Source organism: Aotus nancymaae, unplaced genomic scaffold (genome assembly GCF_030222135.1).
Source record: "Aotus nancymaae isolate 86718 unplaced genomic scaffold, 86718_ANA_hifiasm-v0.15.2.pri h1tg000040l, whole genome shotgun sequence".
In the NCBI taxonomy this organism is placed as follows: domain Eukaryota; kingdom Metazoa; phylum Chordata; class Mammalia; order Primates; family Aotidae; genus Aotus; species Aotus nancymaae.
Window position 1 is genome coordinate 2,922,540 of NW_026988454.1, and position 26,106 is coordinate 2,948,645.

The 26,106-nt window shown below is 39.1% G+C and overlaps 1 protein-coding gene across 5 annotated transcripts in view; it reads left to right on the forward strand.

Annotated features, from left to right (window-relative positions):
* PDE10A (phosphodiesterase 10A) overlaps window positions 1-22,062 on the forward strand; it is a 661,629-nt gene extending 639,567 nt beyond the window's left edge. For 3 of the 5 annotated variants that reach the window (XM_064360475.1, XM_064360474.1, XM_012451005.3), the window contains 4 exons: window positions 6,208-6,319; window positions 10,101-10,181; window positions 12,915-13,003; window positions 15,905-22,059. In XM_064360475.1, the coding sequence (XP_064216545.1) occupies window positions 6,208-6,319; window positions 10,101-10,181; window positions 12,915-13,003; window positions 15,905-16,007 (385 nt within the window). In that variant the 3' untranslated portion in view covers window positions 16,008-22,059. Of the gene's footprint in view, window positions 1-6,207; window positions 6,320-10,100; window positions 10,182-12,914; window positions 13,004-15,904 lie in introns of all 5 variants that reach the window. The other 2 variants (XM_064360473.1, XM_012451021.2) reach the window with 2 other exon arrangements.
* The last annotated feature ends 4,044 nt before the right edge of the window (window positions 22,063-26,106 follow it).

The following is a 26,106-nucleotide window of genomic DNA, read 5'->3' on the forward strand; positions in this document are numbered from 1 at the left end:
AATCTTCTGACACTTGCTTCCCACTTTTGTCCTTACCAGTGGCCCTTACCACCTACCCCTGACATTTACTATGATGTCATTAACTATTATGTTATTTACTCATATTGACATTTTGACCACAACTATGATTAAAGACATTAGGTAATTTTTATGATTTTTATTTTAAAAATGAAACAGCCAAAGCCCAATTGTTTATGAGAGTTACCGTCATGTGTGTTTCAAATGCAGATGAATAATTTGTTTACATGAGACATACAGTGCTGACTTCACAAATACCTTACACATAATAATAATTTTTTAACTTCATAAATATCAAAGACTAATAAGTGAATTTAAGGTCCTAGAAATCAATTATTAGACAGTGTACTAGTCTGTTCCCACGCTGCTAATAAAGACATAGCTAAGACTGAGTAATTTATAATGGAAAGAGATTTAATTGTCTCACAGTTTATCATGGCTAGGAAGGCCTCAGGAATCTTACAATTATGACAGAAGGGGAAACAAACACGTCCTTCTTCACATAGCAGCAGTAGAGAGAAGAATGAGTACCCAGCAAAGAGGGAAGCCCCTTATAAAACCATCAGTTCTTGTGACAATTATCATGAGATCAGGACTGGGGAAACTGCTCCCATGTTTCAGTTACCTCCACCTGGTCCTTCCCATGACACAAGAGTAGGGGGACTACAATTCAAGATGGGATTTGGGTTGGGACACAGCCAAACCATACCATTCTGCCCCTGGCCCTTTCCAGATCTCACAGTCTTATAATTCAGAACACAATCATTTCATTCCAACAGTCTCTCAAATTCTTAACTAATTTCAGTGTTAACTGAAAAGTTCAAGTCCATAGTCTTCGCTGAGACACGACAAGTCCCTTCCACCTATGAGCCTGAAAATCAAAAGCAAGTTAGTTACTTCCTAGATACGGTAGAGATACAGGCATTGGTAAATACTGCCATTCCAAATGGGAGAAATTTGTCAAAACAAAGGGGTTACTTGCCCTGTACAAGTCCAAAATCCAGTAGAACAGTCATTAAACCTTAAAGTTCCAAAATGATGTGTTTTGACTCCATGTCTCACATCCAGGTCATGCTGATGCAAGAGGTGGACTCCCACAGCCTTGGACAGCTCTGCCCCTGTGACTCTGCAGGAAAATATTCCCCTTCTAGTTGCTTACATGGGCTGGCATTGAGTGCAGCTTTTCCAGGTCCATGGTGCAAGCTGTAGGTAGATCTACCATTCTGGGGGCTGGAGGACAGTGGCCCTCTTCTCACAGCTCCACAAGGCAGGATCCTAGTGGGAACTCTGTGTGGGGGCTCTGACCCACATTTTCCTTCCATACTGTCCTAGCAGAGGTTTTCCCCTGAGGGCTCTGTCCCTGCAGCAAACTTCTGCCTGGACATCCAGGCTTTTCCATACATCCTCTGAAATCTAGACGGAGGTTTCCAAACCTCAGTGCTTGACTTCTCTGGACCCTCAGGCCCAACACCACATGTAAGCCACCAAGGGTTGTGGCTTCCACCCACTGAAGCAACAGCCTGAGTTGTACATTAGCCCTTTATAGTCACCGCTGGAGCTGAAGCAGCTGGTACACAGGGTACCATGTCCCAAGGCTGCATAGAGCAGGAGGAACCCACAAAATCATTTTTTCCCTTGTAGGCCTCTGAGCTTATGATGGGAGGGGCTGTCATGAAGGTCTTTTACATGCCCTGGAGCATTTTCCCCATTGTCTTGGTGATTAACACTCAGTTCCCGTTACTTAAGCAAATTTCTGCAGCTGGCTTGAATTTCTCCCCAGAAAATGAGATTTTCTTTTCTTTTGCATCATCAAGCTGCACATTTTTCAAACTTTTGTGCTCTGCTTTCTCTTAAATGCTTTGCCACTTAGAAATTTCTCCCACCAGATACCCTAAATCATCTCTCTCAAGTTCAAAGTTCCACAGATCTCTAGGACAGGGGCAAAATGTCACCAGTCTCTTTGCATAGCAAGAGTGACCTTTATTCCAGTTCCCAAAAAGTTCCTCATCTCTATCTGTGACCACCTGGACCAGCCTGGATTTCATTGTCCTTATCACTATCAACATTTTGGTGAAAGCCAGTCTTCCCACATCTTCCTGTCTTATGAGCTCTAGGAAGTTCCAGCAAGTCTCTAGGAAGTTCCAAACTTTCCCACATTCTCCTGCCGTCTTCTGAGCCATCCAAGCTGTTCTAACCTCTGCCTGTTACCTAGTTCCAAAGTCACTTTCATATTTTCATGTATCTTTATAGCAGTAACCCACTCTCTCAATGCCAATTTACTGTATTAGTCTATTCTCATGCTGCTATGAAGAATTACTCAAGACTGGGTAATTTATAAGAGAAAGAGTTTTAATTGACTCACAGTTCAGCGTGGCTGTGGAAGCCTCAGGAAACTTCCATCACGGCAAAAGGGGAAGCAAAGACATCCTTCTTCGCAAGGCAGCAGGAGAGAGAAAAATGAGGGGCCAGTGGAGGGGGAAGCCCCTTATAAAACCATCAGCTCTTGTGAGAACTAACTCCCTATCACGAGAACAGGATGGGGGAAACTGCCCCTGTGATTCAATTATCTCCACCTCATCTCTCCCACAACATGTGGAGATTATGGGAACTATAATTCAAGGTGAGATTTGGGTGGGGAACAACGATATCAGACAGTTTAAATCTGGCTTATGCAAAAGGACCTACTAGTAAAAGAAAAGAGAGGGAGGAAATGTAATACAGGGTCACCAAAGAGAGAAGGAGAAATCATCTCTGAACTGCTTGATTTCTGCACTGGAATTTCCCTTCAAATCGCTTTTCCTGACTACAACTAAAAGCTAATATCATGTCTGGAAACCAGCTCTGAGCTCAAGCCAAGGGCAGGCAAAAGTGCAATTACTGTTTTGTATTGAAATTAGCAAGCATGGTCTTGTTGTGACTAAGCAGAACCAGGCATGGTCTTGTTGTGACTAAAGAGAACCAGGCATGGTCTTGTTGTGACTAAGCAGAACCAGGCATGGTCTTGTTGTGACTAAGCAGAACCAGGCATGGTCTTGTTGTGACTAAGCAGAACCAGGCATGGTCTTGTTGTGACTAAGCAGAACCAGGCATGGTCTTGTGACTAAGCAGAACCAGGCATGGTCTTGTTGTGACTAAGCAGAACCAGCTTCAGAAAATTTAGAGAAAACCATAGTGCATTTTAGGCTATGATATCATATCAAGTAAAAGTATCCTTTTTATCCTTTTAAATATTAAAATGACAAATATGGAAGTTGTGGGTAGTTTTTATAATTTTTACTTTCATGTATTTCATGTAAGAACTGCCTTTCTTAAACACAAATTGTAAAGATAAACTAATTTCATAATTTGAAATTGATTTTTAAAAATCATAATTTCTCTTCTTTTTGTTATCTTTCTTAAATCATTAGGAAATATACAAATGAAAATGTTTATACAAATGAAAATGTTTTTCTCTTAGTCCCAGAGAATATTTATGCCCTTCAGAGGCAATTCCTTTACTCAACCTCCCTTGGAGTTTTTTCTTAACTTAAATATATGTCCACATCAAAGAAAGGGTACAGTATTAAACATTTGAACAATTCTTTGTTAAAGAATAATTATCATCCTGGTCAACATGGTGAAACACTCACTGTGTCTCAGCCAGAATGCCGTTTCTTTTTGTTCCTCAAACCTGCCTTCCTTGTTTCCACGTTAGGACTTCACGTGCACTCCTCTCTGCTGGCTCTCACTCACAGATTGTCACGTGGTGTTCCCTCTCTCTCTCTCTGTATTTTTTACCCAGCACTTGCTTCCTGAAAGTTTTGACCTGTTGATCACCTGCCTTTCCCTACTATAACATTAGTACTATGAGAACAGGGTCTATTTTGTTCTTTGCTATAACTGCCTGATACATTCAGCCATTCAGAACTTTTGAGGACAAGGGACTGTAGTTGAACTTTCGGAAATGATGTAAGAGTCATTTTATCATAGGCATAGTGTTGGGCTCTCACTTTATTGTTTTTAGTGACTAGGTTATATGAGATCATACAAGACTATGCCTAGCATAAACGCGATCCCTTTCACAGTGGGTTATTAAAGCAGATTATTACATTATAATGTAAGCCTACATTATACTTGATTTCTTCAATAACATTGAGGCAATCTATACCAGTTAGCAGTTAGTTCTACATTCCATTCATGGATAGAAATACAATGTTGATTCCAATTAATATTAATATTTCTGTACTGCCAAGGCCATCTAACAGGTTTGTAATTGGGAGTAAAAAATGAGTAATTATATTTATTAAAGACATTTAATGCCAAACTTCTAATGTTTTATTTTTTGTGCTTTGTCTAAGTAATTTTGACAGTGGAATCTAAATAACTATTTTGTAATTCTTTCAATCCTTATATTGGCAACTTTACGTTGGGAATAATTTCCAGTGAGAAAGTTGCTTTCATGTATTTAATAATGCCCAATTCCATTGACATTTCTTTTGTTTTACAGATTTATGAAAGTGGTTTTTTGAGATAAAGCTTATTAGATTATTTCACCATGATAAGCATTGCTTATCTTGGTGAATATAAATGAATGAAATTGAATTATTTTAAACATATGAAGTAATTATTTGTAACCAGTAGTTTGTCACATTTGATTTGTGTTTAAATGAATTTATCTGTTGATAAAAAGTCATATATATATTACTTTAGAAGTCCAAATCCAAAAATAAATATTCTTCAAGCCACAAAGTTCTTGGAAAGTACCTCATTAAGAAAATCTTGTAGTTCCCTGATCACTGTAAGGGATTTGAATCTTCACGTGGCATCTGTTTGGGGTTACAGGAAGGTTATGCATAAGTCTAACCAATGTTCGTAAAGTGATTTAGTCTGACCTATAAGGGACCTGAAACCCTCTCGAAATGTGCCCTTACAACATGTAAGGTGGCAAAAGAGATGATTACTTAAACAGGCTAAAGGAAGTGAGTTGATGGAAAATAAAGAACTCTGTGATTCATGGTAATATAAGAATCAGGGTATTCTAGGTATCCCAACATCGTAGCTTGAGCTGAGATATGCTAAGAGCACTAGTAGAGCAGAGTCTCTGTCAAATTGGCAGATAGATGCTGCTAATGTGCTGTCTGCTGGGTCAAGACAGGCCTGGGAGCTAGGGGAGGACCGCGCCCACAGGTGGAGAATGTGGACCTAGAAGAGGTGAGGCAGCGGTTAACGCAGGGATTGCTTGAACTCATTAGAACTGAGATGGGAGCTCGAAATAAAAGCATCGTCCACTCATTACACACTTTTGTCATCTTGTTGATAATTTGTCTTTTACAGTTATGTAATTTGCTTTTTAAAAGATAAGGTTGTACCTTAAACTTTGTTAATTACTACCACTTAATTATTCTGTTAAGTATAGACTTCACATAGATAGCCACATATCACTAGACCAAATCTAGTCAAATTGTAGGGGATAGGTCTTTGAATTTTTTAAAGTTATTATTTTTCTTCAAGGGGGAAGATTAAACTAAGCCATATTTAGAAAATAAAGTCAGACATGGAGCACATAGTTATGAATGCAAACAGCTGAAAAGGGAAAAGTCATTTTGGTGGAAAGGCAGGTGTTGAGTGTCTGCTAAGGGGAAGCGCAGTGTTTGGAGGCTGCACCCAGCACACACTTGCACGGGGGAAGCGAGGAAGCAGGTTTCACAGCCGCCTCCTCCTCTGGCCTTGCCACAAATTCCTGTTCCCTTGGAAAAGTCATTTCATATCTGTGCACCTCAGACTTTCCTAATATAAAATGAAAGGATTGGGATAGATGTCCTCTTAAGATACCTTCCTGCTCTAAATTTCCAAAACTCAATGAAAATGAAAGCCTGGTTCATAGCCATGAAAGTGTACCAGGGGATTTAGATGCAGCCTAGCCAGAGCCTACATTATACTTGATTTCTTCAATAACATTGAGGCAACAGGAACATATGATGCACTCCTCATGGGACTCATGATAGAAGTGACTCTCAGGATTAAGTGACTCTAATTTTTAATTCCATTCACTGTCCTAGCTGTTACTTGTATGTGCTCTTTAATGCCATCATTCTTCCTTCATGAAGTAATACGTACTTAGGCTTCACTCCTGAAATACAAAAGTCTTTCTAGTCCTTATTATAAATGTGCAAATGCTATGCTGACCAGTCTTATATTGTTGTGTTCTAGAGACCGTGTAATTGGTTTGATGATGACTGCCTGTGATCTTTGTTCTGTGACAAAACTGTGGCCTGTTACAAAATTGACGGCAAATGATATATATGCAGAATTCTGGGCTGAGGTATGTCCTTGATTCTTTCATTAACATAGTGAGGAGAAATTAAATGTATGGATAAATTGCTAAGAATACCTTAGTTGTTCATGTTGATAGTTATTTTAGAAAACTGTGGTGAATCATATACTGAAGGATTTAGCAGTTATGCAGATACAAAGAGAGAATGATCATTCTTTTACATGTTACTCGCATATGTGTCTAATTCTCTGAGCTCAACTGAAAGAGTTTAGGAACTTATTCACTGAACAATAGTGTGACAGTTATCTTACTTAACAGCTGATCTGTCGTTCATTCAGTAGGCATTACCGGCCATCTACTTTAGATAGGCACTGGACAAAGTACTCAGAGGATCCCATAATATGGGATATATCCGCCTGCAGTTAATGTTCAGGAAAATAATTGTTTTGCACCATAGACATTGAGAATATGTAAATATAATCAGTAGTCACCTCACCTGTAAACTGTGAGCTCCTTAGAGTGTATGGAATGTTAATTCATAATACTCCTGAAACAACACATAAATGACTTATATTAACACCTTTTCTTGACTGAATTATGCAATTTATCAGTAATGTGCATTGTACTGCTCAATTCGCTTATTGAATTGTATGTAAGTAAGTAGAATATAATTCTCCTATCCAGTTGAGTCACAAATACCTAGGTCTTTGCATATTCAAAAATTACTTTGTGAATAAAACTATAACTCTTTTGAGTACCTCTTCTGGTTTGCTGGAATAAAAGTAAATTTGGAGGACAAAGCAGCTGGTGATTCAATCATCTGTCTCACTCATACGGAAGAATGTATGTAAAACATAAACAGCAAGTCGGCCACAAGTTTAGTGGGAAGAGTTTATCATGTTGAATTACCTCATAGCAGTAAAGCCAAAGTACTTTTTACTGTAGGAAGATCACAGGCCTTGAGTTGACTATACTCCTGGCATGATTTCTCCCAGAATGCCTTGTACATCGTGTGTGCATGGTTTCGCAGGAGCTTTCTCTTTATTTTATTGTGTATGTGTCAGAACCTAGTTACCGTCAGACTCGTAGGAAGAGTGATGTAGATGTACAGTTGACCCTTGAACAACACAGATTTGAACTGTGTGGATCCACTTCTATGCAGATACTTTTCAGTAAATATATTGGAAGATTTTTTTGCAGATTTGTGACAAAAATACAGAACAACATAGCCTAGAAATATTGAAAAAATTTAATTTAGGAATGCCATAAATGTATAAGGTACGTGTAGATACTAGTCTGTTTTGTCATTTACTACCATAAAATACACACAAATATATGATAAGTTAAAGTTTATCAAAACTTATATACACACTATTATAGACTGTGGCGAGAAATGTAAACAAACACAAAGATGCCGTATTCAATTGTAACTGCATGAAATTAACTGTAGTCCATATGGCACTACGGTAATACTTTTGTAGCAACTTCCTTTTGCTGTTGTGGTGAGCTCAAGTGTTGCAAGTATCCACTTAAAATGCTGTGCTTGAAACACTCGGTGACGCTGATCATCTCTGAGCAGTTCGTCTCTCCAGTAAATCATTTACTACAGTAAATAGTGATCACTTGTGGTTCTTGCGTATTTTTCATTGTGTTAGTGCAATACCGTAAGTCCTGAATAACACCATGCACCTGTACAGAGTTACACTAGGATGCTGGAAGTGCTCTCAAGAAGCAAAGAAAAGTCATGACATGACAAGAAAAAGTTGAGTTGCTGGATACATTCCCCGGATTGAAGTCTGCAGCTGTGGTTGCGGACATATTAACGTAAATAAATCCCATGTAAGGATCATTTTAAAAAAGAAAAGGAAATTCATGAAGCCATCTCTCCAGCTATGCCCACAGGAGCAAAAAGCTTGCACTGTTTGTGAAATAACTTTTTATCTCATACTAAAAATGCACCTTTTGTTTAGGTACAGAATTGCTATGAGAAAGGCGTAACTATAGATTCTAATATGATACCTATATTCTAGATGAATGTGGAAAACGTGCAGTCATTAAAGGACAACTTAAAGCAAAAGGAAGATGCAGGATTAAAAGCTGGAGATGTTTTCCCTTTCTATTAGTCACTGGTTATTCAGTCCACAGACGTTGATTTGGCTCCGTGCGTGCTCTTAGGCGCGGTCTTCACTGACCTCATCATAGTCCATAGGAAGAAGCAGAAATAGATTCACCAAGTCCTGACAGTTGATCCCAGTATCTATGAAGTCCTGCCTTTTCTCTGTATCCTCATGATCATTCCCCTGCTTTGGATCATCACCAAATCATGCCTGGGGTACTGCAACTTTCTAACTGAATTTCCCACCTTTACCTTTTAGAATTTGTACAAAAATAATGAATAATGTGGTCTTTGGTGCCAGTTTGCTTGAGATTAAAAGTCTGCTTTGGCATTTGGTATGTAACCTCAGGCCAGTTTATCAGATACGGATGATGATAATTCGGATTCCATCAGTACCCTGCATCAGTTCCTCTACTGTAATAAAGACCAGAATCGACCTCCGTGTGGAGAGCCCATGTGGCCGGCCCCCTGTCCCCTGCCTGTGCAGGCATATTTCCTGTCTCAGCCCCTCGCTGCCATGTAGGTCTTTGTTCCCGCAGCCTCTGCCTGGACCACGCTCCTGCCCTCTGCATTCTGTTACAGCCTCAGATTGGCTCAGCCCTCCGTTATAGGCGTGGTCCATCGCACTGGGTTCTTTTCCATTTTAGCATTTTTGTTTCGAGTACATATTCAAATTTGTTTAAAAAGCTGTCTTGTTTGACATGTCAGGTCTTTGAGAGCAAGGGGCTTAGTATTGTCTCTCTCACTTTGGATAGAGAAGCAAAAAGTTTGAGACCACTGGTTTTTAATTAAAGCAGTAACAATGGAGTAGCAGCTGTGCTCGAAGTGGCTTTGCTTTGTCAGGACGAGTGCTTTGGTCCTGTATGTAAAAATTCCTAATTATGGTTACAGTAATTTGTTTGTAGGCCCTATTTTAGCAAGTCTGGGAACGTTTCTAGACTGTACTTCTTCTGATTTCTGAAAACATGGCTAACATTACTAAAATAATAAAGAAATATGAGGGAAGAGTGGGGAGTTAGGAAAAATAGGAAATCTTAAGGAAGAAGATTGTAGCAAATTTTAACTTTAACAAACAAATAAAAAGCAAGATAATTTATAAAATCTGTAAAATGGGAATAAGATATCTTAAAGTATTTCATGAGGGTTAAATGAAATGATATTTACAAATTACTTAGCTCAGTGCCTGCAACATAGTGAATCTGTAGTAACCATTACCTGTAATTGTAAATTAGATGATGTGTGTAGTCAGTTGTTCTGTGTCTTTACTAGCACATTTTAGCAGACTACTGTTGTTTATTCTTCCTCTGTACATATTCCTCTGGAAAGCCACACTTCACTGAGTTCCATGCCCTGGAAGGCCATTTGAAAGCGAGAAGGGCCTGGAGGTTATTCCATATCTTGTTTTTATTGTTTCTTCTCACTGTTTACTGTGTCTCCTCTTATTATCACATTTTTTTACTAACTTCTGCAAAATGAACCCAGTAATGATGGTTGGGTTTCTGGTAATTCAGTAGTGGAGAAAATCAAGATGAAGTACAAAATAATGGTACATTAACTTTTTCATTATTTTGACCTTTTTTTCTTGGGTTAACAACCACAAATATTATTTGTTTTGAAGAAAATGAATGAGTAAAGGGAATAATTATGTAATATGAAAATTCTATAACAATTTGAAATTTGAGAAAGCGTGATTTTTCCCCCCACTTATTTTAGGGTGATGAAATGAAGAAATTGGGAATACAGCCTATTCCTATGATGGACAGAGACAAGAAGGATGAAGTCCCACAAGGCCAGGTATGAATTATTAAAGTAAATTGTAATTGCTCAAGTCAAATAGTTTAAGGTGGGCATCAAATCATACATGAATAGAAAGAATATGTCATCTTATGATATGTTAAGGATAGTCGAGGCAGGTCTGGTGATTAATATGGAAACTTTAGAAATGTATCTTATGGGAGCTGAGAACTAGAAAAAGAACAGCTGTTTACCCTGGAATAATCATCTACTCAGATGAGCCTTCACTTGCTAAGACTCTCAGGAAAGTAGACTCTAAAAGAGTTTATACTTTTAATCTGGGTTTGACCACCACCTCCAACCACTGATTCTGTTCCCAAGGCTAAAAGCCACGGTGAGGAATCCTGAGGGTCTGGCTGCCTTGTGGACTGGAAAGACTTAGTGCTCAGGGGACACAACCTAGAACCACTTGAAGCCTTCTCCATATAGACAGAGTTTGGGGACAATAAGACCAACGTTAGGAAATCTCTGTGGATTTAAAGAATTCATCCTGCCTTTGCCGTGACTCCTTTCTACAGCTGCTATTGCAGTCAATAGGCTTTCTTTTCTGACTTGAAATAGATTGGGTGGAAGAATTTGAATTGTTATATTTTTAACAAGCAGAAAATATTTTGTCATTGGCTAAACAAAGATATTTTTGGAGAGTTACATTACAGATTTTGATTCAGGTCCATTTTTTTCTGACAAATAATGCTTACTATTTTAGTACATTTTGCATTTTGTCTCAGCGTAAGTTGACGTTAATTATCCTCTTTCCAGGTCTTACTACATGATTTATTTTTTTTCTAATGCTTTCAGAGGTCTTGTGCCTCATTATTTTGCATCTGTGTATGTGTCGTGTAATGTATTTCTGAGAGTACGGTTTTAGTTAACTATTTAATCTTCTAATGGTATAACAAGGAAGTTGTGGGCAAATAATTATGATACAGATAAGTTTAGAAAATGTTTCAAAAATCCACAGCATGGTGGTTTTGGTAAGTTTTCAAATTTCCCTACTTTATTTAAAATTAATTTATACAAAATTTAGGCACGTCCACAGCTCACAGAGGGCACCAGCACAACAAAGGGGCTGAATGAATGGGCATTGCCTCCACTCATTGTCCTGTCTAGTGTTTCTGATGGCGTGCTCGCTTTTCCTTCTTGATTTGAAAGGGGTCCTGAATACCTGTCGTGTTTGCTGCAAGTGTATTTTGCAGTTTTTGTCACTTTTTACCACTGTTTATGGGAATTTTCCCGTATATGGAGTCACAGCTGTTAGTCCTTTCTGTTTGGTGTCTGCTTTTCATGTTGTATTTGGAAAGTTCTTTCTCACCTTGAGAGTAAATAGATTTGCCTATATTTTCTTTCATTACTTTTTTATGACTTTACATTTGATTTGTTAACTTGTTTGGAATGTATCTTGTTATATGATTTAAGATAGAGATCTAAAATTATTTTCCGTCCAAATAGTTAACAGTCATCCTAACAGAATGCATGGGATAGCTGGAAATTTCTCACTGATGCTGTCAGCCTATGAGTTTTATTCTAGTGTTTTTAGTTATGATAATAGTTTGTTTTAGAATAGTTTGATTTTCATTTACAGAATAAGAAAGATTTCAAGAAAATTTTCTACTATCAGTTAATATTTTACCAACCATATTGCTTCTAAATAATTGATTACTGTGAAATTATTTTTTGCCATAATAATGAAATACTCTAATTTCTAATAATATCTTTTCTGGGATCTTCTGCCCCATGACGTCTGCTAAATATTGGAATAAAAAGCCTCTGCATAAGCCATAAAGTTAAAAATGGAAATAACATGGGCGCTATTCTAGTAAGAGTGCTGTGACGAAAGACTTTATAACAGGAGAAAGCAAGAAGGAACCACATAAATTAGAGCCTTCTGTATGCTTCGCTGCATCTCAGTGAAGTTCAGTATTTTAGAGAAGTGGGTGAGCTGTGCTTTGGCGGTCACCTCGTCTAGAGAGCTAATTTTGTCTTCTGCATGTTGCAGCCACTTGGCCAGCGACTGTGACTAGACAATCCGTGTTCTCTGGCCAATCGTCGCGTATGTTTAACATCCGGCCTTCAGTGGGCCAGTCCGAGGTAGCGTCATTCATTTACATGGTGACCCAGAATTCCTGTATAAAATTGTTTAAAGTACTACAGATTTTAAAACTTTGAAATCTGATATATTAAAAGAACAATAAATGGAAAGAGCTATGATAAGACCAGAGACATTTATTTTAATTCAAATAAGAGGGCAGGGAGGATGAAGAAAATATCGGGAGGCCACACAAGGCACCGAAGCTAAGAGCGGCAGCCAGGCAGAACACGGCGGTCAGCCCGAGCGCGAGGGCGGAAAGGGCCACGTGTGCGGAGGAACAGCAGGCTGTGCGCTCAAGTGTCTGCAAGAAAGCACTGAGGGTACCGGAGACGAGCACAGACCCTGAGTAGCCACTGGCCGATCTATGAGCAGAATGTCGTTTAATGTACTTGGGTCTTAGATTTCAACAGGTATTAACTTTTGTAGTATGTGTTGAATCGTTGTGTGTTTTATTTCTAGAATGCATTTTAAAATACTCTCTATAATAGTATTCGTGGAACCCAAATATCACATACAGCAAAACTAGAACATTTAATCTTATAATTAGGCTTCAGAAACAGAACATTCACTTAAGAAATAGAAGTATCGCTAGAATCGCTAATGCGCACTTTTGTTTCTCGCCCGGGGTTTTTGCACGGAGGCAGCTTGGGTTCTACAACGCCGTCGCCATTCCCTGCTATACAACCCTCACCCAGATCCTGCCTCCCACGGAGCCTCTCCTTAAAGCATGCAGGTATGTATAACGGTTGAAGCTGTTACGGTATTTTTCTAAAACCCTGAGATCTGTAAAGGATTGTTTTACTCCATCGGTGTGTTGTGGGCTGTGTGTCTGTCTAGGTGTCAAGCTGTTGTGCTCAGGGGCTCGGGGCCTCCTTACCTGGCTTCCCCAGGGGTGCGACTTATCCCCTTTGCTTCGATTCTCCTCAAAGATGAGCCTCAGGCATCTTGGGTGCCCGGGCAGCTCCTTCTGGCTGCACTCTGAAGAGAGGGACCGTGGGAACAGGCTGGGGGCTGGGGCCGGACATAGTCAGGACCCAGATGACCAAGTGACTGGGAGGGTCTCTGTCTCGGTATGGGGGACCCTTCCTGCTTTCTTACACCCACGTTCAGTCGGGGTGGGGTACTAGTTGTTTCTTTCAGAAAGGGAGTTTGTGCGCTCCTTGCAACGCCAGCTTGGCTTCAGGCCTTACGAGAACTGCATCTGTGCTGAGGGGACGTTGTCACTGGAGGTCCTCAGACCTGGGATAGAAAGGCCTTGGCCGGGGCGCCTCATTCTGCAAAGTGACAGATGGAGTGGGTCCTGCAAGAGGAAGAGGCCCCCCCCCCCCGGCTATCCTGACTCGGCCATCCACAGTGTGTCCCTGCGCAGTACACTATGCATCTGTGAAGTGTCTATTCGTATAAAGTCTTTCAAGTATATGTGAAGTGTCTGTTCGTATAAAGTCCTTCATACACCAAAAAGGAGGAAAATGTTTTTTTGATTATTTTGCGGAAGACCCGCCCAATGCTGTTTTTAAAAAGACAACGCAGTGGTGTCTATTCAGGATGCCTGTGCAGGAAGAGGCTGACTAAATCACACAGATTCTTGTTTAATGGAAGAAGGGGACCTTAAGTGGATAACCCCTTCCTCTTTAGAGTCTTTTTCCTCCCAAAAAGACATTTAAGCCGTCTGTTATCTTTTAGATTCACATTTCTCCCTATTTCTTCCTCATCCTTTTTAAGAGTGAACTCAGTTAAGAACCTTGGATAAAGATTTTCATTTTACTTTATGAATTCCCTCTGAGGAAGTCAAAGGGTGATAGCCAGCAGCTGTGCACGTGAGTCCTTTGCAGGTGAACTGGCTCAGGGCCGTGTTTTAACTTCTTAGCCATAGCTACGCCTGGGCCTGGTGGAGGGGAGGCGCTATGGGAGGGCGGAGGACAGACGCTGGCCAGGGAGTTTTACACAAAACCAGAAACTTAATATACTCTTACTTTCTGCTGTTGAAACTTTTTTTTTAATTTTTTCAAGGAAAACAAACAAGACCAATAAGCAATATTAAAAAGTTTATATATATAGTGTTTAAGAGATGGTTTCTTCTTCCTCCCTGCTTCTGTGGAGATGAATGTAGCATCTCACCTTGTTTTATTGAGCCTTAATTGGCCTTAATCCCCGGTTCGTTTATTAAAGTCTTAACTTACTACAAAGGCCTAAATCATAATGGGAAATATGGAGTGTGAGGCCAGGTGATACTTGAGATAATTGGGTTGTAAAAGTGTGTGCAGAATTAAAGAGAAAGTGGAATATCAATGTAAATTCCAAGATGTTTAAAAAAAACTAGGCAATCTTCAAAAGTCCTTTCTGTCCAGAAATCCTTTGTGTTTTACGCCAGGTATTTGGAAGCCAGGGCATGAGTGCTGACTATGCGTGCCAGCACTGCAGGGAGCTGTGGAGGCGCCTTCCCAGTGGAGCTCTGAGAACGGTGTCCACTGTGTGGGCCGCTCTGCTGCATTCCTGCTGTGGTACACGTGGCTGGACCACAGAATCTCTTCACGGCCATTTGAATCTTATTAGCACTTAAACAGTTTAAAATGTATCATTGGTGTTCAAGGAAACATACCAAAATTAGTGTATGGCTTTTTCCAATATATCAGAAAGTTTCTAGGGTCTGGAAAAATGATACTTGATGATAGGTTACAAAGGTTAAAAGGGCCATACCTTTCAGTTATATTTTAGGGTTTTGTCTATCTGAATGTGGCTTAGCTTGTTTGCTAAAATAAATTTGAGAGAATTTTGAAACTGTGCCTCATAGGAGTTTTGTGTTTGCCAATGCCAAGATTCCCTTGTGACTTTACACCGGAAAGTGGCTGAGAGCCCTGCCAGGGTAGCCTTGTGGGGTCAGACGGTTGTGCGGTGGTTGTGATCACGCAGTTAGAGGTGACAGTGCCGGTGACTCCTGAACTGCAGACACCGCAAGAGAAACAGGAGAGGACTAGAGACATGAGGCTGCCTCGGGTGAGGCGTTAGCAGAGCACAAGCACAGTTTTACCGTAGCAAGAAAATTTCACAGGTTTGTGCCAGGCGTAACTTAGGATAACTTTATATATGACACAGTGTTCAGAATAAGAGCCAGTGTAAGGTGAGGAGGTTAGAGCCCTCCAGGGATATATGACACAGTGTTCAGAATAAGAGCCAGTGTAAGGTGAGGAGGTTAGAGCCCTCCAGGGAGACGCACTCTCGGCACGTCTCAGTAGGAAGGTTCATGTCGTCACCGAGTATTCCTCCTGCTGTGGCATCTCCTCTTTCCACGCCCCTGCAGATTCCTCAGAAGTACACGCTAGGGCTCTTTCCCTGTTCAAGGTCATCCTTCTTACTAAGAAAGGACATACGCTCAGCCTTAGCATTGCTGCTGCTCTTGCTGGCCAGAGCAGATGAGGCGAGATGCCCCTGACCCCTGCTGCCGCCGAGTCTCTTTCCTGAGCAGCCGTCACAAGAGCCCACCTGGCCGTGTCACACTAGTGACCATCAGCCGTCAGAGGGCCTCACAAAATGCCGCTGTGCAAAGCTATGGCACAGAACTGTTTGGTTAGTTTTCGAGACAAAGCCCAGAACTCCTTTAATAAGCTTCACCTGAAACTGCATCTTTGATCCCTAGGGATAATCTCAGTCAGTGGGAGAAGGTGATTCGAGGGGAGGAGACCGCAACTTGGATTTCATCCCCGTCCGTGGCTCAGAAGGCAGCTGCATGTGAAGACTGAGCCCTGATCACCCGACACGCCGTCCCACCCACAGATCCTCATCTTGCTTCTTTGACATTTTTTCCTTTTTGGGGGGGTGGGGGGAACCTACGCCTGGTAACTGGGGTGCACACCTCTTCAAGAAGGTAACATCAAGTAAATAAGTCAAGCGAAGGACTTCCAGCCAGTCTCTTCTGTGAGGCGTCACAGACACTGAACAACCAGGACCACCCCATGTTCAGAAATCAGCTGGCCAAGTGACTCCATTTGACTTGCAAACCAGCCTTTTCTGTTAGGCTGATATTGCTGAGGCCTTAATGGAAATGGACAAGAATTCTTCAGAAGGGGCACTTTTCCATCGTGTCTTTCTAATAAGGATTGAACATGGTACTATTACGGTATTGTACTTGGGCTCTGACATCAATGTTGCTTTGATGTTGTTGGTTATAAATAGGAATTTTTACACATTACTGTCATGAATGTTCATGTGTGACCTACTTGTAATTACCTTGAGCTGTAGTCCACAGCCTCAGGACAAATGGCATTGAGGTTACAGAGTAAGCAGCGATGGGAAAACGTCAAATTCTTATTTCAGAGCTTCATGAATTTAGTTAGACTACACGTATTCTTTTAAGTTCAAACTAAAGGGCTGAGATGAATAAATTTAACACTAAAAGAAGTAGACCTTAAGAGATGAGGTATACGTTACAGCAAATCTCAGAACTTCAAGTATCAGTTCAAAAGATGACAGTTTTTAAATTTTTTTCATTGATGTCTTGGCAATTTTACTGAACCCTTTGCATAAAGAACAAAATAAAAGCAAGGCATTGTAAATTTTTTTAACAGACAACTCTTATGGATATAAAGTGTAAATTTTTCATAATGATTTCTTTATATTTTCACTTTAGTGTCATTGCAGAATTTTAGACTCATATTCACAATGAAAGGTTTATTCGTAACATTGTTTAATTAAACTATCATACATTTCTTTTTTAAACATCAGACCATAAAATGTGTCTTTTGTGATTTTACTTTGACCTGCTGCATTCACCTCTCATTTGTCTCTTTCCACATGCTGCATGGTCGTATTTCATGAGCTTTCTGTCCATAGCACGGAAACAGAAGCAGGAAGTAGTGCAATAATGTCCGACCTTCTTTCCATTCTCTTTACTCTTCTCGCAGATCAAATCACTCCATAGAAACCTGTGGTTTCTTCTATACGGCTTTTTGGTTGACTAGTATTACTATACAATGTAAGTGTTTTGAACAATACAAAAGTAATACTCTGCACCCCTTCCTACAGAGATTATAAGGTAGTCACTTCTGGTGCATATTAATACTTTACTTAAGATTTTTAGCCCAATGGCACAGTAACCTCCCACCCTGTTCTAACCTGAAGGAATCAGACAGAGACTCATAACAGATAATCATAACAGATCATAACAGATAACTTACTCACTTTTCACGTGGCAGGAAACTGGAATATCACTTTTAATAAAATAAAATTGAAAAAATGCTTCTACATGTTTAATACCATAGGCATTTTGTTCAGATGAGCCTGGTTTGTGCAAACATTAAATCAGAGGCTTCTACAACATGGTTTATTTATGTTGTAGCAGAGCTGGCTCTACATAAGCACTGTTCTTATTTTAAAATTAACACTATGTGTTCAGTTTTCTTCTGGGCTTCTGAAAGTTGCCGTCTTCCCTACATGGAGCTCCATTTGCTATTTTAATTATACGCTATGACATAAAATGTAGTAACTAAAGAAAGAGAAATACCACTGTGGCTAGATGTATACACACACATATATATATGGAAGGATGTAATATATGTAGAACACACACATAGATGTATATAGGATGCACACTCATATGTATGTAGACATATACATACGTGTATATATGATACACACATGGATGAGAGACAGAAGGAAAGAGAGGAAGAGAGAAGCAAACATGTCAGAAAAAATATAAATCAGCCCGTTCTTCCATTCCTTAAAAACAATGACTTTGCTTGATGGAAAATACGTATTACTTGATAGTTGACAAGAAAGTGTCATTTTTTGTTAGTGTATTCATATAATTGAATTTGAACAAGTTACATATTTTTCTGCATACAAATTTATGAAGCTGGATTCTACCAAATACAACTTAATTCACAAAAGTTAATTTAGTCATCTAATTTAACTTGGGAAAGGATATGTTATTTAATATTATTGTTTAATTACAAAAATTTTAAAAGAATATATGAATTCTGTTTTTTAATATAGAAAATAATTATGGAGTTAGGACTCTCATGGCTACTTTTACATTTTTAGGTTGCTTATTACAGAAAATTCCCTTAATTTATTATAGGCAAGTGTATTATATAATCTCTATTTTGAAGTTTCCCAAAGGAATGTGATTGGATTTACTGGTTGGTTAATTTCTTGGGAAATATTGTACTAGAAGCACAGCTTGAACGAAAGACTGTATTTTGATATAAACTGTCAATATTGCTTTTACCATGTGTAAGATTTACTTAGTAATCACAGATGTATGTACAATAAAAGGACCCAGGACGCAGTAATATTTAGTTAATAATTTGTTTTGAAAAACATGCAGTTAGGAATATTTCTGTATTTTGTCAGATACGTTTAGCAGAAAAACATCTTGAGTTCTAGTTCTTGTCTTTTTCCCAGATCTTTTCCTAAAAGAAAAATATGACACCAGAAGCCAAGAGATGGTTTTTACTAAACAAACAGTTTTGATGAGTTCTTATTAAGGTCATATTGTGTATCGTGCCAAATTTTTCACCCAGTGTAAATTTAGTAACCAGCTATGACGATATGTAGGATATTCAATTTGCAAAAATTTATATTGGCTACGTTGATTTGTAATAGACAAGTTTTATAGTCATATGCAATTATTCCATTACCTTTTGGACATAGCGAATATGTTTTTTAGCTAAAAATGTCCTTGGAAACATAAATGCCTGCCAATAACATGAAATATTGAATTCAGGCAATGTGAATTAATTAATTAGAAAAGGGTCAAAGGAAATGCAACGGATGTGGAAACTGATTCTTAAAAACAGCCCTATTACTAGGGCAGGGACTCTGATCCATTTCCCACCTGTGCTTCTCTCTAAGAGGTGTATGAAAAACCCATCTTGCAAAATAGACCAAAATATTAGGCACAATTGTTCCCATTCCTGACTCTTCAATGGAAGGAAGGTACAGATGTTTACAGCGGTGCCCCACACGACTTGTTCTCACTACAACGAAAGCGACGCATTGGAAACTAGATTGTCCAGTAGAGGCCTCCGGTCTCCTCTTTTTGGGCATGCTTTTTAGATTTTTTTTTCATTTTGTAAAATCTCAGTTGATTTTTCTTTCCTGATATATTCGTGTATATGAGACATGTTTGTACAGGGTATAAATAGATGCATAAATCCTTAGATACCTGTTTTTTTTTTTTTAATAGGTTTAGGTTTGGGTATTGTGTTTCTGGTCTTTTAACTCAAAATTAAGGTTTGAGCTTTAATAGGACTAAATTATTCACCATGCCTTGGCCTGTGCCTTTATTTTAAATACTGCAATTTTACTACTTCATTATTTTGTATTTATTTTGCTTTTCTTGCTTAACTATAATTGAAAACATTTATAGGCACTCATCTACAGTTCATTTTATCAAGTTGGATAAATAGGACCATTCTGTCTTCATCAGATTTCTATCCTTTATTTGACTTCATTGGCAAATACCCTGGTGACTATAACCAATGAACTGTTCAGATTCAGTCTTTTCTGCAAGAACTTCAAAGAACTGTGACATTGGTTACGATGTGATTTTGGGGGGTTTCCAGTACCTAAGCATGATTTAGATTTTTAAAATCACTTCTCTCTACATATTCCAAACATATGTTTGCTTTCTACACTTTGCAGATTTTATTTAGGGTTTGATTCTTTAAAGACTATATTCATTTAATCACTATAGTGGATCTCTTCTATTGCAAGTATTGCTCTGATTTTTAAATTACTGTAAAATGTAACTCAGCCGAGTATGTCGTCTGTTACAGTTTCCCCATGCTTTCAGCGCATGGCTGTGAGATTTTTACATGTGCGTAAGTATTTCGCCAATACACACATTGCTGACTTCTTTAGCCATTTATATTATGTTTAAATTAGTAATATCCAATGTAGTGCACACATTTTTTGGTCTTTTTTTCAACGGAATAGTTTGGTTGTCTGAAGCATTGGATGCATTTTATATGATAAAAATGGCAAGAAAAATAAGAATGTGTTAGTGGTGTGCTGGTTCTAAATTAAGGAGATAGAACAAAGAGAAAGACATTAATGTTACCCAAGAAACACATTTAACATCCAAAGAAGCAATGCTGTCCTCACTTGATGTTTCTCTTCTCAACCCAGCAATGGAGAGCAGGGCTTGCGAAGCCATGGAGAGCCCGCCTGCTCCTTCCTGCCAGTGGGAGAAAAGTAACCAATGGCACGAAGTGCCAGGCATGGCCCTGTGGGGCGAAGGATAATGCCACCTCAGGACCAAGGTGGAAACTTACAGCTGAATCCAGGGTTGCTAAGTAGGGAAATCAGTTTACACATTTCAATTTTCATCTGACATTTTTGAGGTACTGCGTAGTTGCGAAAGTTTAAGTAGAAAGGTTTTGTTTCTATTGCAAGTTCTAAAAGTATTATCTAATACTCTAGCCCAACCGAAATATGATATCATGGGCATTACAGCCTTCGTCTTTTTCTTTAGTCACCTTAATACCCACTCCTATGCTGTATCACAAATAGCCTATAAAAGTGACATATAGGAATATTATTTTCTATGATCTGTTGTATGGTGTATATGCTATGTGTTTACTTCGTGTGCAAGTTGAGAGTGCAATAGACTTACCCAGAGAAGGTGTTTGTATACAAGGCCCCGACCTATTTGAAATTACATGCTTGCCCAACACACTGTGAAATAGTTACCAAAATTTGTACAAATGCAGCACCGTCATTCTTTCTGAGAAGACAAAATGGCTTTCTTTACGTGAACATATGAACAAGAGAGATCCTAGGTCTATACGTAGCTAAGGCATCTAAGAGTTTGCTGTTGATAATCTTGCTGACCAAAAACTACTGGAGAGTAATACAGGTTACATACCATCAAAAATACAGTGCTCATAAAGAACTGACTTGTAAAGTCAATGAATCTGTGTCCAGAATTTTAATAGGCTCTCTGTTGGAAGGAGAAAGAATTTCAAGTTAACAGTATCTAACTTTATCATAGTTGGTAAGTTAGTAAATTTTAAAAAATGATTTTGTATGTATGACAAAAATCTTTGTAAAATGCACAAGTGCAATAATTTAAAGAGGTCTTAACTTTGCATTTATAAATTATAAATATTGTACATGTGTGTAATTTTTTCATGTATTCATTTGCAGTCTTTGTATTTAAAAAAACATTTACTGTTATGTTTGTATAATAGAATAGTAATCATTTATTATAATCTAGGCAAGTTGTAAATAAATTCATAATTCAAACAGCCAGTATATATGCATATATGAGTGTTATATTGCAAAATCTTTGTTTTACTTACATGGTTAGAGCAACAAGAATTCTTTTGTTGATATGTAATTATACACATAACATATATATATGTATGATACATGAAATATATTTAGAAATGTTCATAATTTTAATGGATATCCTTTGGTGTGAATAATTGAATACAGAGTTTTTTAAATATCATCTTTCACGTATATCATTTGCTCATTTTTGGGGACGATAACAGACAGTTCACAAAAGATCATTTGAAAACACTCCAGGCCTTGTTTGCCTAGAAAGCACCAAGTGTACGTTGAATTAATATGTTTTGTTTGCTTCACTCTTTTTCTAGCAGACAGCACAAGACAACATCAAATGTTAAACGTTATATGATGATTTACTAACTCGAAGTCCATTCTGTAATTTTAAAGGTTCAGATACTGTGTAGGGAGTCCCTGGTGCTGCAGTGATGGCTTGAGATTATAGAGCCGGCAGCACGGAGTGCCGACCCACAGGCTTCCCAGGGAGCAACCCTGGCCCTCAGAGTCTTTCTAGCAACAATGCAAATACACACTCACTAAAAGCACACCCTCGTGAAGAGAAGTGCCGGGCAAAACACAGTGGTGCGTGTGTGTTTATGTGTACGTGTTTGGATTCTTTCTGCTGTGGGAAGGAACGCATTCAGGGCTGAAACTTCACATACTGTGTACACAGCAATAAGTATACTCATGGTTTTATCTTTAAAACTCTGGATAGGCCAGATGCAATGCCTCATGCCTGTAATGCCAGCACCTTGGGAGGCCGAGGTGGGCGGATCACGAGGTCAACAGATTGAGACCATCCTGGCCAACATGGTGAAACCCGATCTCTACTAAAAATACAAAAATTAGTTGGGCATGGTGGTGCACGCCTGTAGTCCCAGCTATTTGGGAGGCTGAGGCAGGAGAATCACTTGAACCCGGGAGGCAGATGTTGCAGTGAGCTGAGATGGTGCCACTGCACTCCAGCCTGGTGACAGAGTGAGAGTCTGTCTCAAAAAAAAAAAAAAAGCCACTTGGTAAAGAAATTATGTTTTTATTTTGACTATCTCTGCTTGCCATCAGATGAGTAGGCAAATGATAAATATGTAAGATCAAAAAGTTAAATTTTATCCCTGAGTCCTCCCTAACCTTAAACATATTAGAGGTATTATGTGAGAAGTTTTTGTTTGTTTTTTAAGAGAACTTAAATATATGAATGTTCACAGCCTTGTGAATTAGAAGGAAAAGGAAATCTCCATACCAAACTCTTACTAATGGAATGCCCTCTGGATGCATAGCACTATACATATGTTAGACAGGATTTTTGTAAATATTCATTCCCTGCGAAACAATAAAATGCTGTGCTAAAAAATAAATTTCCTGAGCTAATATATCCATAAAATTAGTAATTCAAGTTGCAGATTGGACCTCTGTGAAGCTGATCCGAATCTGAATCCTCATCATAACTATGCATACCTTTGATTTTTCCATCAACTGTAAAGCAACAGTGTTGAGGAGAGTAACATTTCTCCATCACACGTATTTCCTAATGCAAGAAGAATCCCCAGAAGCAACACTTAATCAAACAACAGCCCACAGTTGATGCCATTCTCATAAGAGAAACTAAGCTTGATGAGACAAACCAAACAGAAGCATGCCCCTGCACGTCCACAGCTTTCTCCTCTCCCACATCCTTCACCCACTATCAAAGACGCCTTCCACGGCAGAGCTAGATGTTTCCTCGACAGTGACAGATTGGGACTAGAAAATCAGGAATTTATTTGAAATATCAACTTCCAAATTCTTAGCTGGCAATTGTATATATTCAGATAATGTCTAGCTTTTTTGTGATGTCTATGTCACTAATTAGAACTCTTGCTCAAAAGGATGACCTTGGAGCATGGTAAGTAGTCATTAAAAAGAAAATAGATTCAAACATTTTAACATGCAGAATGACTAAGGTACACAAACATATTCATATGTATGTTCATATACATTAAGAAAACATTTACCTTCTTTACTTTGCATTATCTAAAAAAAAGCCAAGTATCAGACCACCCTGTTTCCTAAGTCTCCTGCGTAACTGGATTATGCTTGTGAAATCAGGAATGTTAGGGGTTGGACTCAGAAGTCATGGGCACAGCCTCCCGTCAGCCAATGCAAAATTCCCTACTTACCATTTCTAATAGATGCTCATTCAACAAACCATTCCTGAATTGGATAACATTCTACCGTGATTCAACCCAGACCACTGGTTGACAGCTGTAGTTGCCAGGAAGTTCTACCCAAAGTTGGGCTGAAACCTGTTGCTTTATGATTTCTATTCCAACACACTAGTTCTGAGCTTGCAGCCACACAGAGAAGTCTAGTTCCATTGCACCTGACAATCTTCCAGTTAATTGAAGAAGGCTATCATGCCTCCTCACGCTCAACCTCGTCTTTTTTAATTGCTTTAAAATACAAGTTGGCTAAGGCACCTGCGATATTCTTGACATGCTCCCCTGAGAAAACTGCCAGAAGCCTTCTACTGGGTCCTTCCTTACTACAAAATAACACATTGCTAAAGTGCCTCAGCTGGGACTCGGGTGACCTCCTACCTCCCATGGCCTGTGGCTCAATCCTGGGAAAGTCACACCATTCCTTGAGCATCCCATGTCCTTTAGAATATGTCACGTACAATTATCATGGGAGATAGGTTACCTCCTGCCTCCCATGGCCTGTGGCTCAATCCTGGGGAATTTACAACATTTCTTGAGCTGTGAGGCGCACCCCACCCGGGTGGTAATAGAGGTTAACATCTATTAAGCACTTACTATTTGCGGACCCTCTTGAGCTCTACTCATCCCAGCTCAATCTCACAACAGTTCTATGAATTATATGTATTGGTGTCCATCTTTTAAAAATCAAAAAAATGAAAGGCTGAGAGGTTCAGCAGCTGGTAAATGAGGATTTAGGGGTATGTACCCAACCCACTGAGGCTCTGAGACTGCACGTGTCAGCTCCCTGCTGTCCTGAAATGTACCTTGCTTCAGTGCCTGTTTGTAAAGGTTGCATCTTGACTACAGTAAGGCACGTAAAAAATCCGTTATCAAGCGTGGAGCTCCTCATGGGCAATGCTTCTCTTCACTCCTTGCCTGGATGACTGCCACTGCAGGAAGTCAAAGAGAAGGAAACAAACAACATTCTACTTTTCCTTCTCAAAATATGATTTGCAAATTCACAGTAGATGAAGTATTGGGAGAAGTTTTCATGAGTATTTACAAGCTAACAATCTGGCTTAAGATGTTTTTAGGAGCCCCCAGCACTGAGGGTTGCCTGAACTGAGGAAGGAAAAAGTGTGAGAAAGAAGGCAATTCACAACAGGCTGCGTAAAAAAGAGGCCCAGCCCTGCTCTCACCCAAAGTGTGAACTGTGGGGACAGAAGAGCAAGGCAGAAAACCCCCAGAGCAGGTGCACAGACTCTATCCCAGGGGGTCCTTGTCCCTGCATTTATTCTACAGCCATCAGTGTGCTGTATTCAGGAGACCCATCACATGTGCAAAGACACACATAGGTTCAAAATAAAGGGATGGAGAAAGATTTACCAAGCCAATGGAGAACAAAAAAGGCAGGGGTTGCAATCCTAGTCTCTGGTAAAACAGACTTAACACCAATAAAGATCAAAAGAGACAAAGAAGGGCATTACATAATGGTAAAGGGATCAATGCAACAACAAGAGCTAACTATCCTAAATATATATGCACCCATTATAGGAGCACCCAGATATATAAAGCAAGTTCTTAATGACTTACAAAGAGAATTAGACTCCCACACAATAATAGTGAGAGACTTTTAACACTCCACTGTCAACATTAGACAGATCAACAAGACGGAAAATTAACAAGGATATCCAAGACTTGAACTCAGATCTGGACCAAGCGGACCTGGTAGACATCTACAGAACTCTCCACCCCAAATCCACAGAATATACATTCTTCTCAGCACCACATTGCACCTACTCTAAAATTGACCACATAATTGGAAGTAAATCACTCCTCAGCAAATGTAAAAGAATGGAAGTCATAACAAACAGTCTCTCAGATCGTAGTGCAATCAAACTAGAACTCAGGATTAAGTAACTTACTTAAAACCGAGCCACATGGAAACTGAACAACCTGCTCCTGAATGAAATAATGAAATGAAGGCAGAAATAAAGATGTTCTTCGAAACCAATGAGAATGAAGACATAAAGTACCGGAATCTCTGGAACACATTTAAAGCAGTGTCTAGAGGGAAATTTATAGCAATAAATGCCCACATAAGAACTGAGGAAAGATATAAAATGGACACCCTCATGTCACAATTAAAACAGCTAGAGGAGCAAGATCAAACAAATTCAAAAGCTAGCAGAATACAAACAAGATCAGAGTAGAACTGAAGGAGATAGACACACAAAAACCCTTCAAAAAATCAATAAATCCAGGAGCTGATTTTTTGAAAAGATCAACAAAATAGACCACTAACCAGACTAATAAAAAAGAAAAGAGAGAAGAATCGAATAGATGCAATAAAAAATGATAAAGGGGA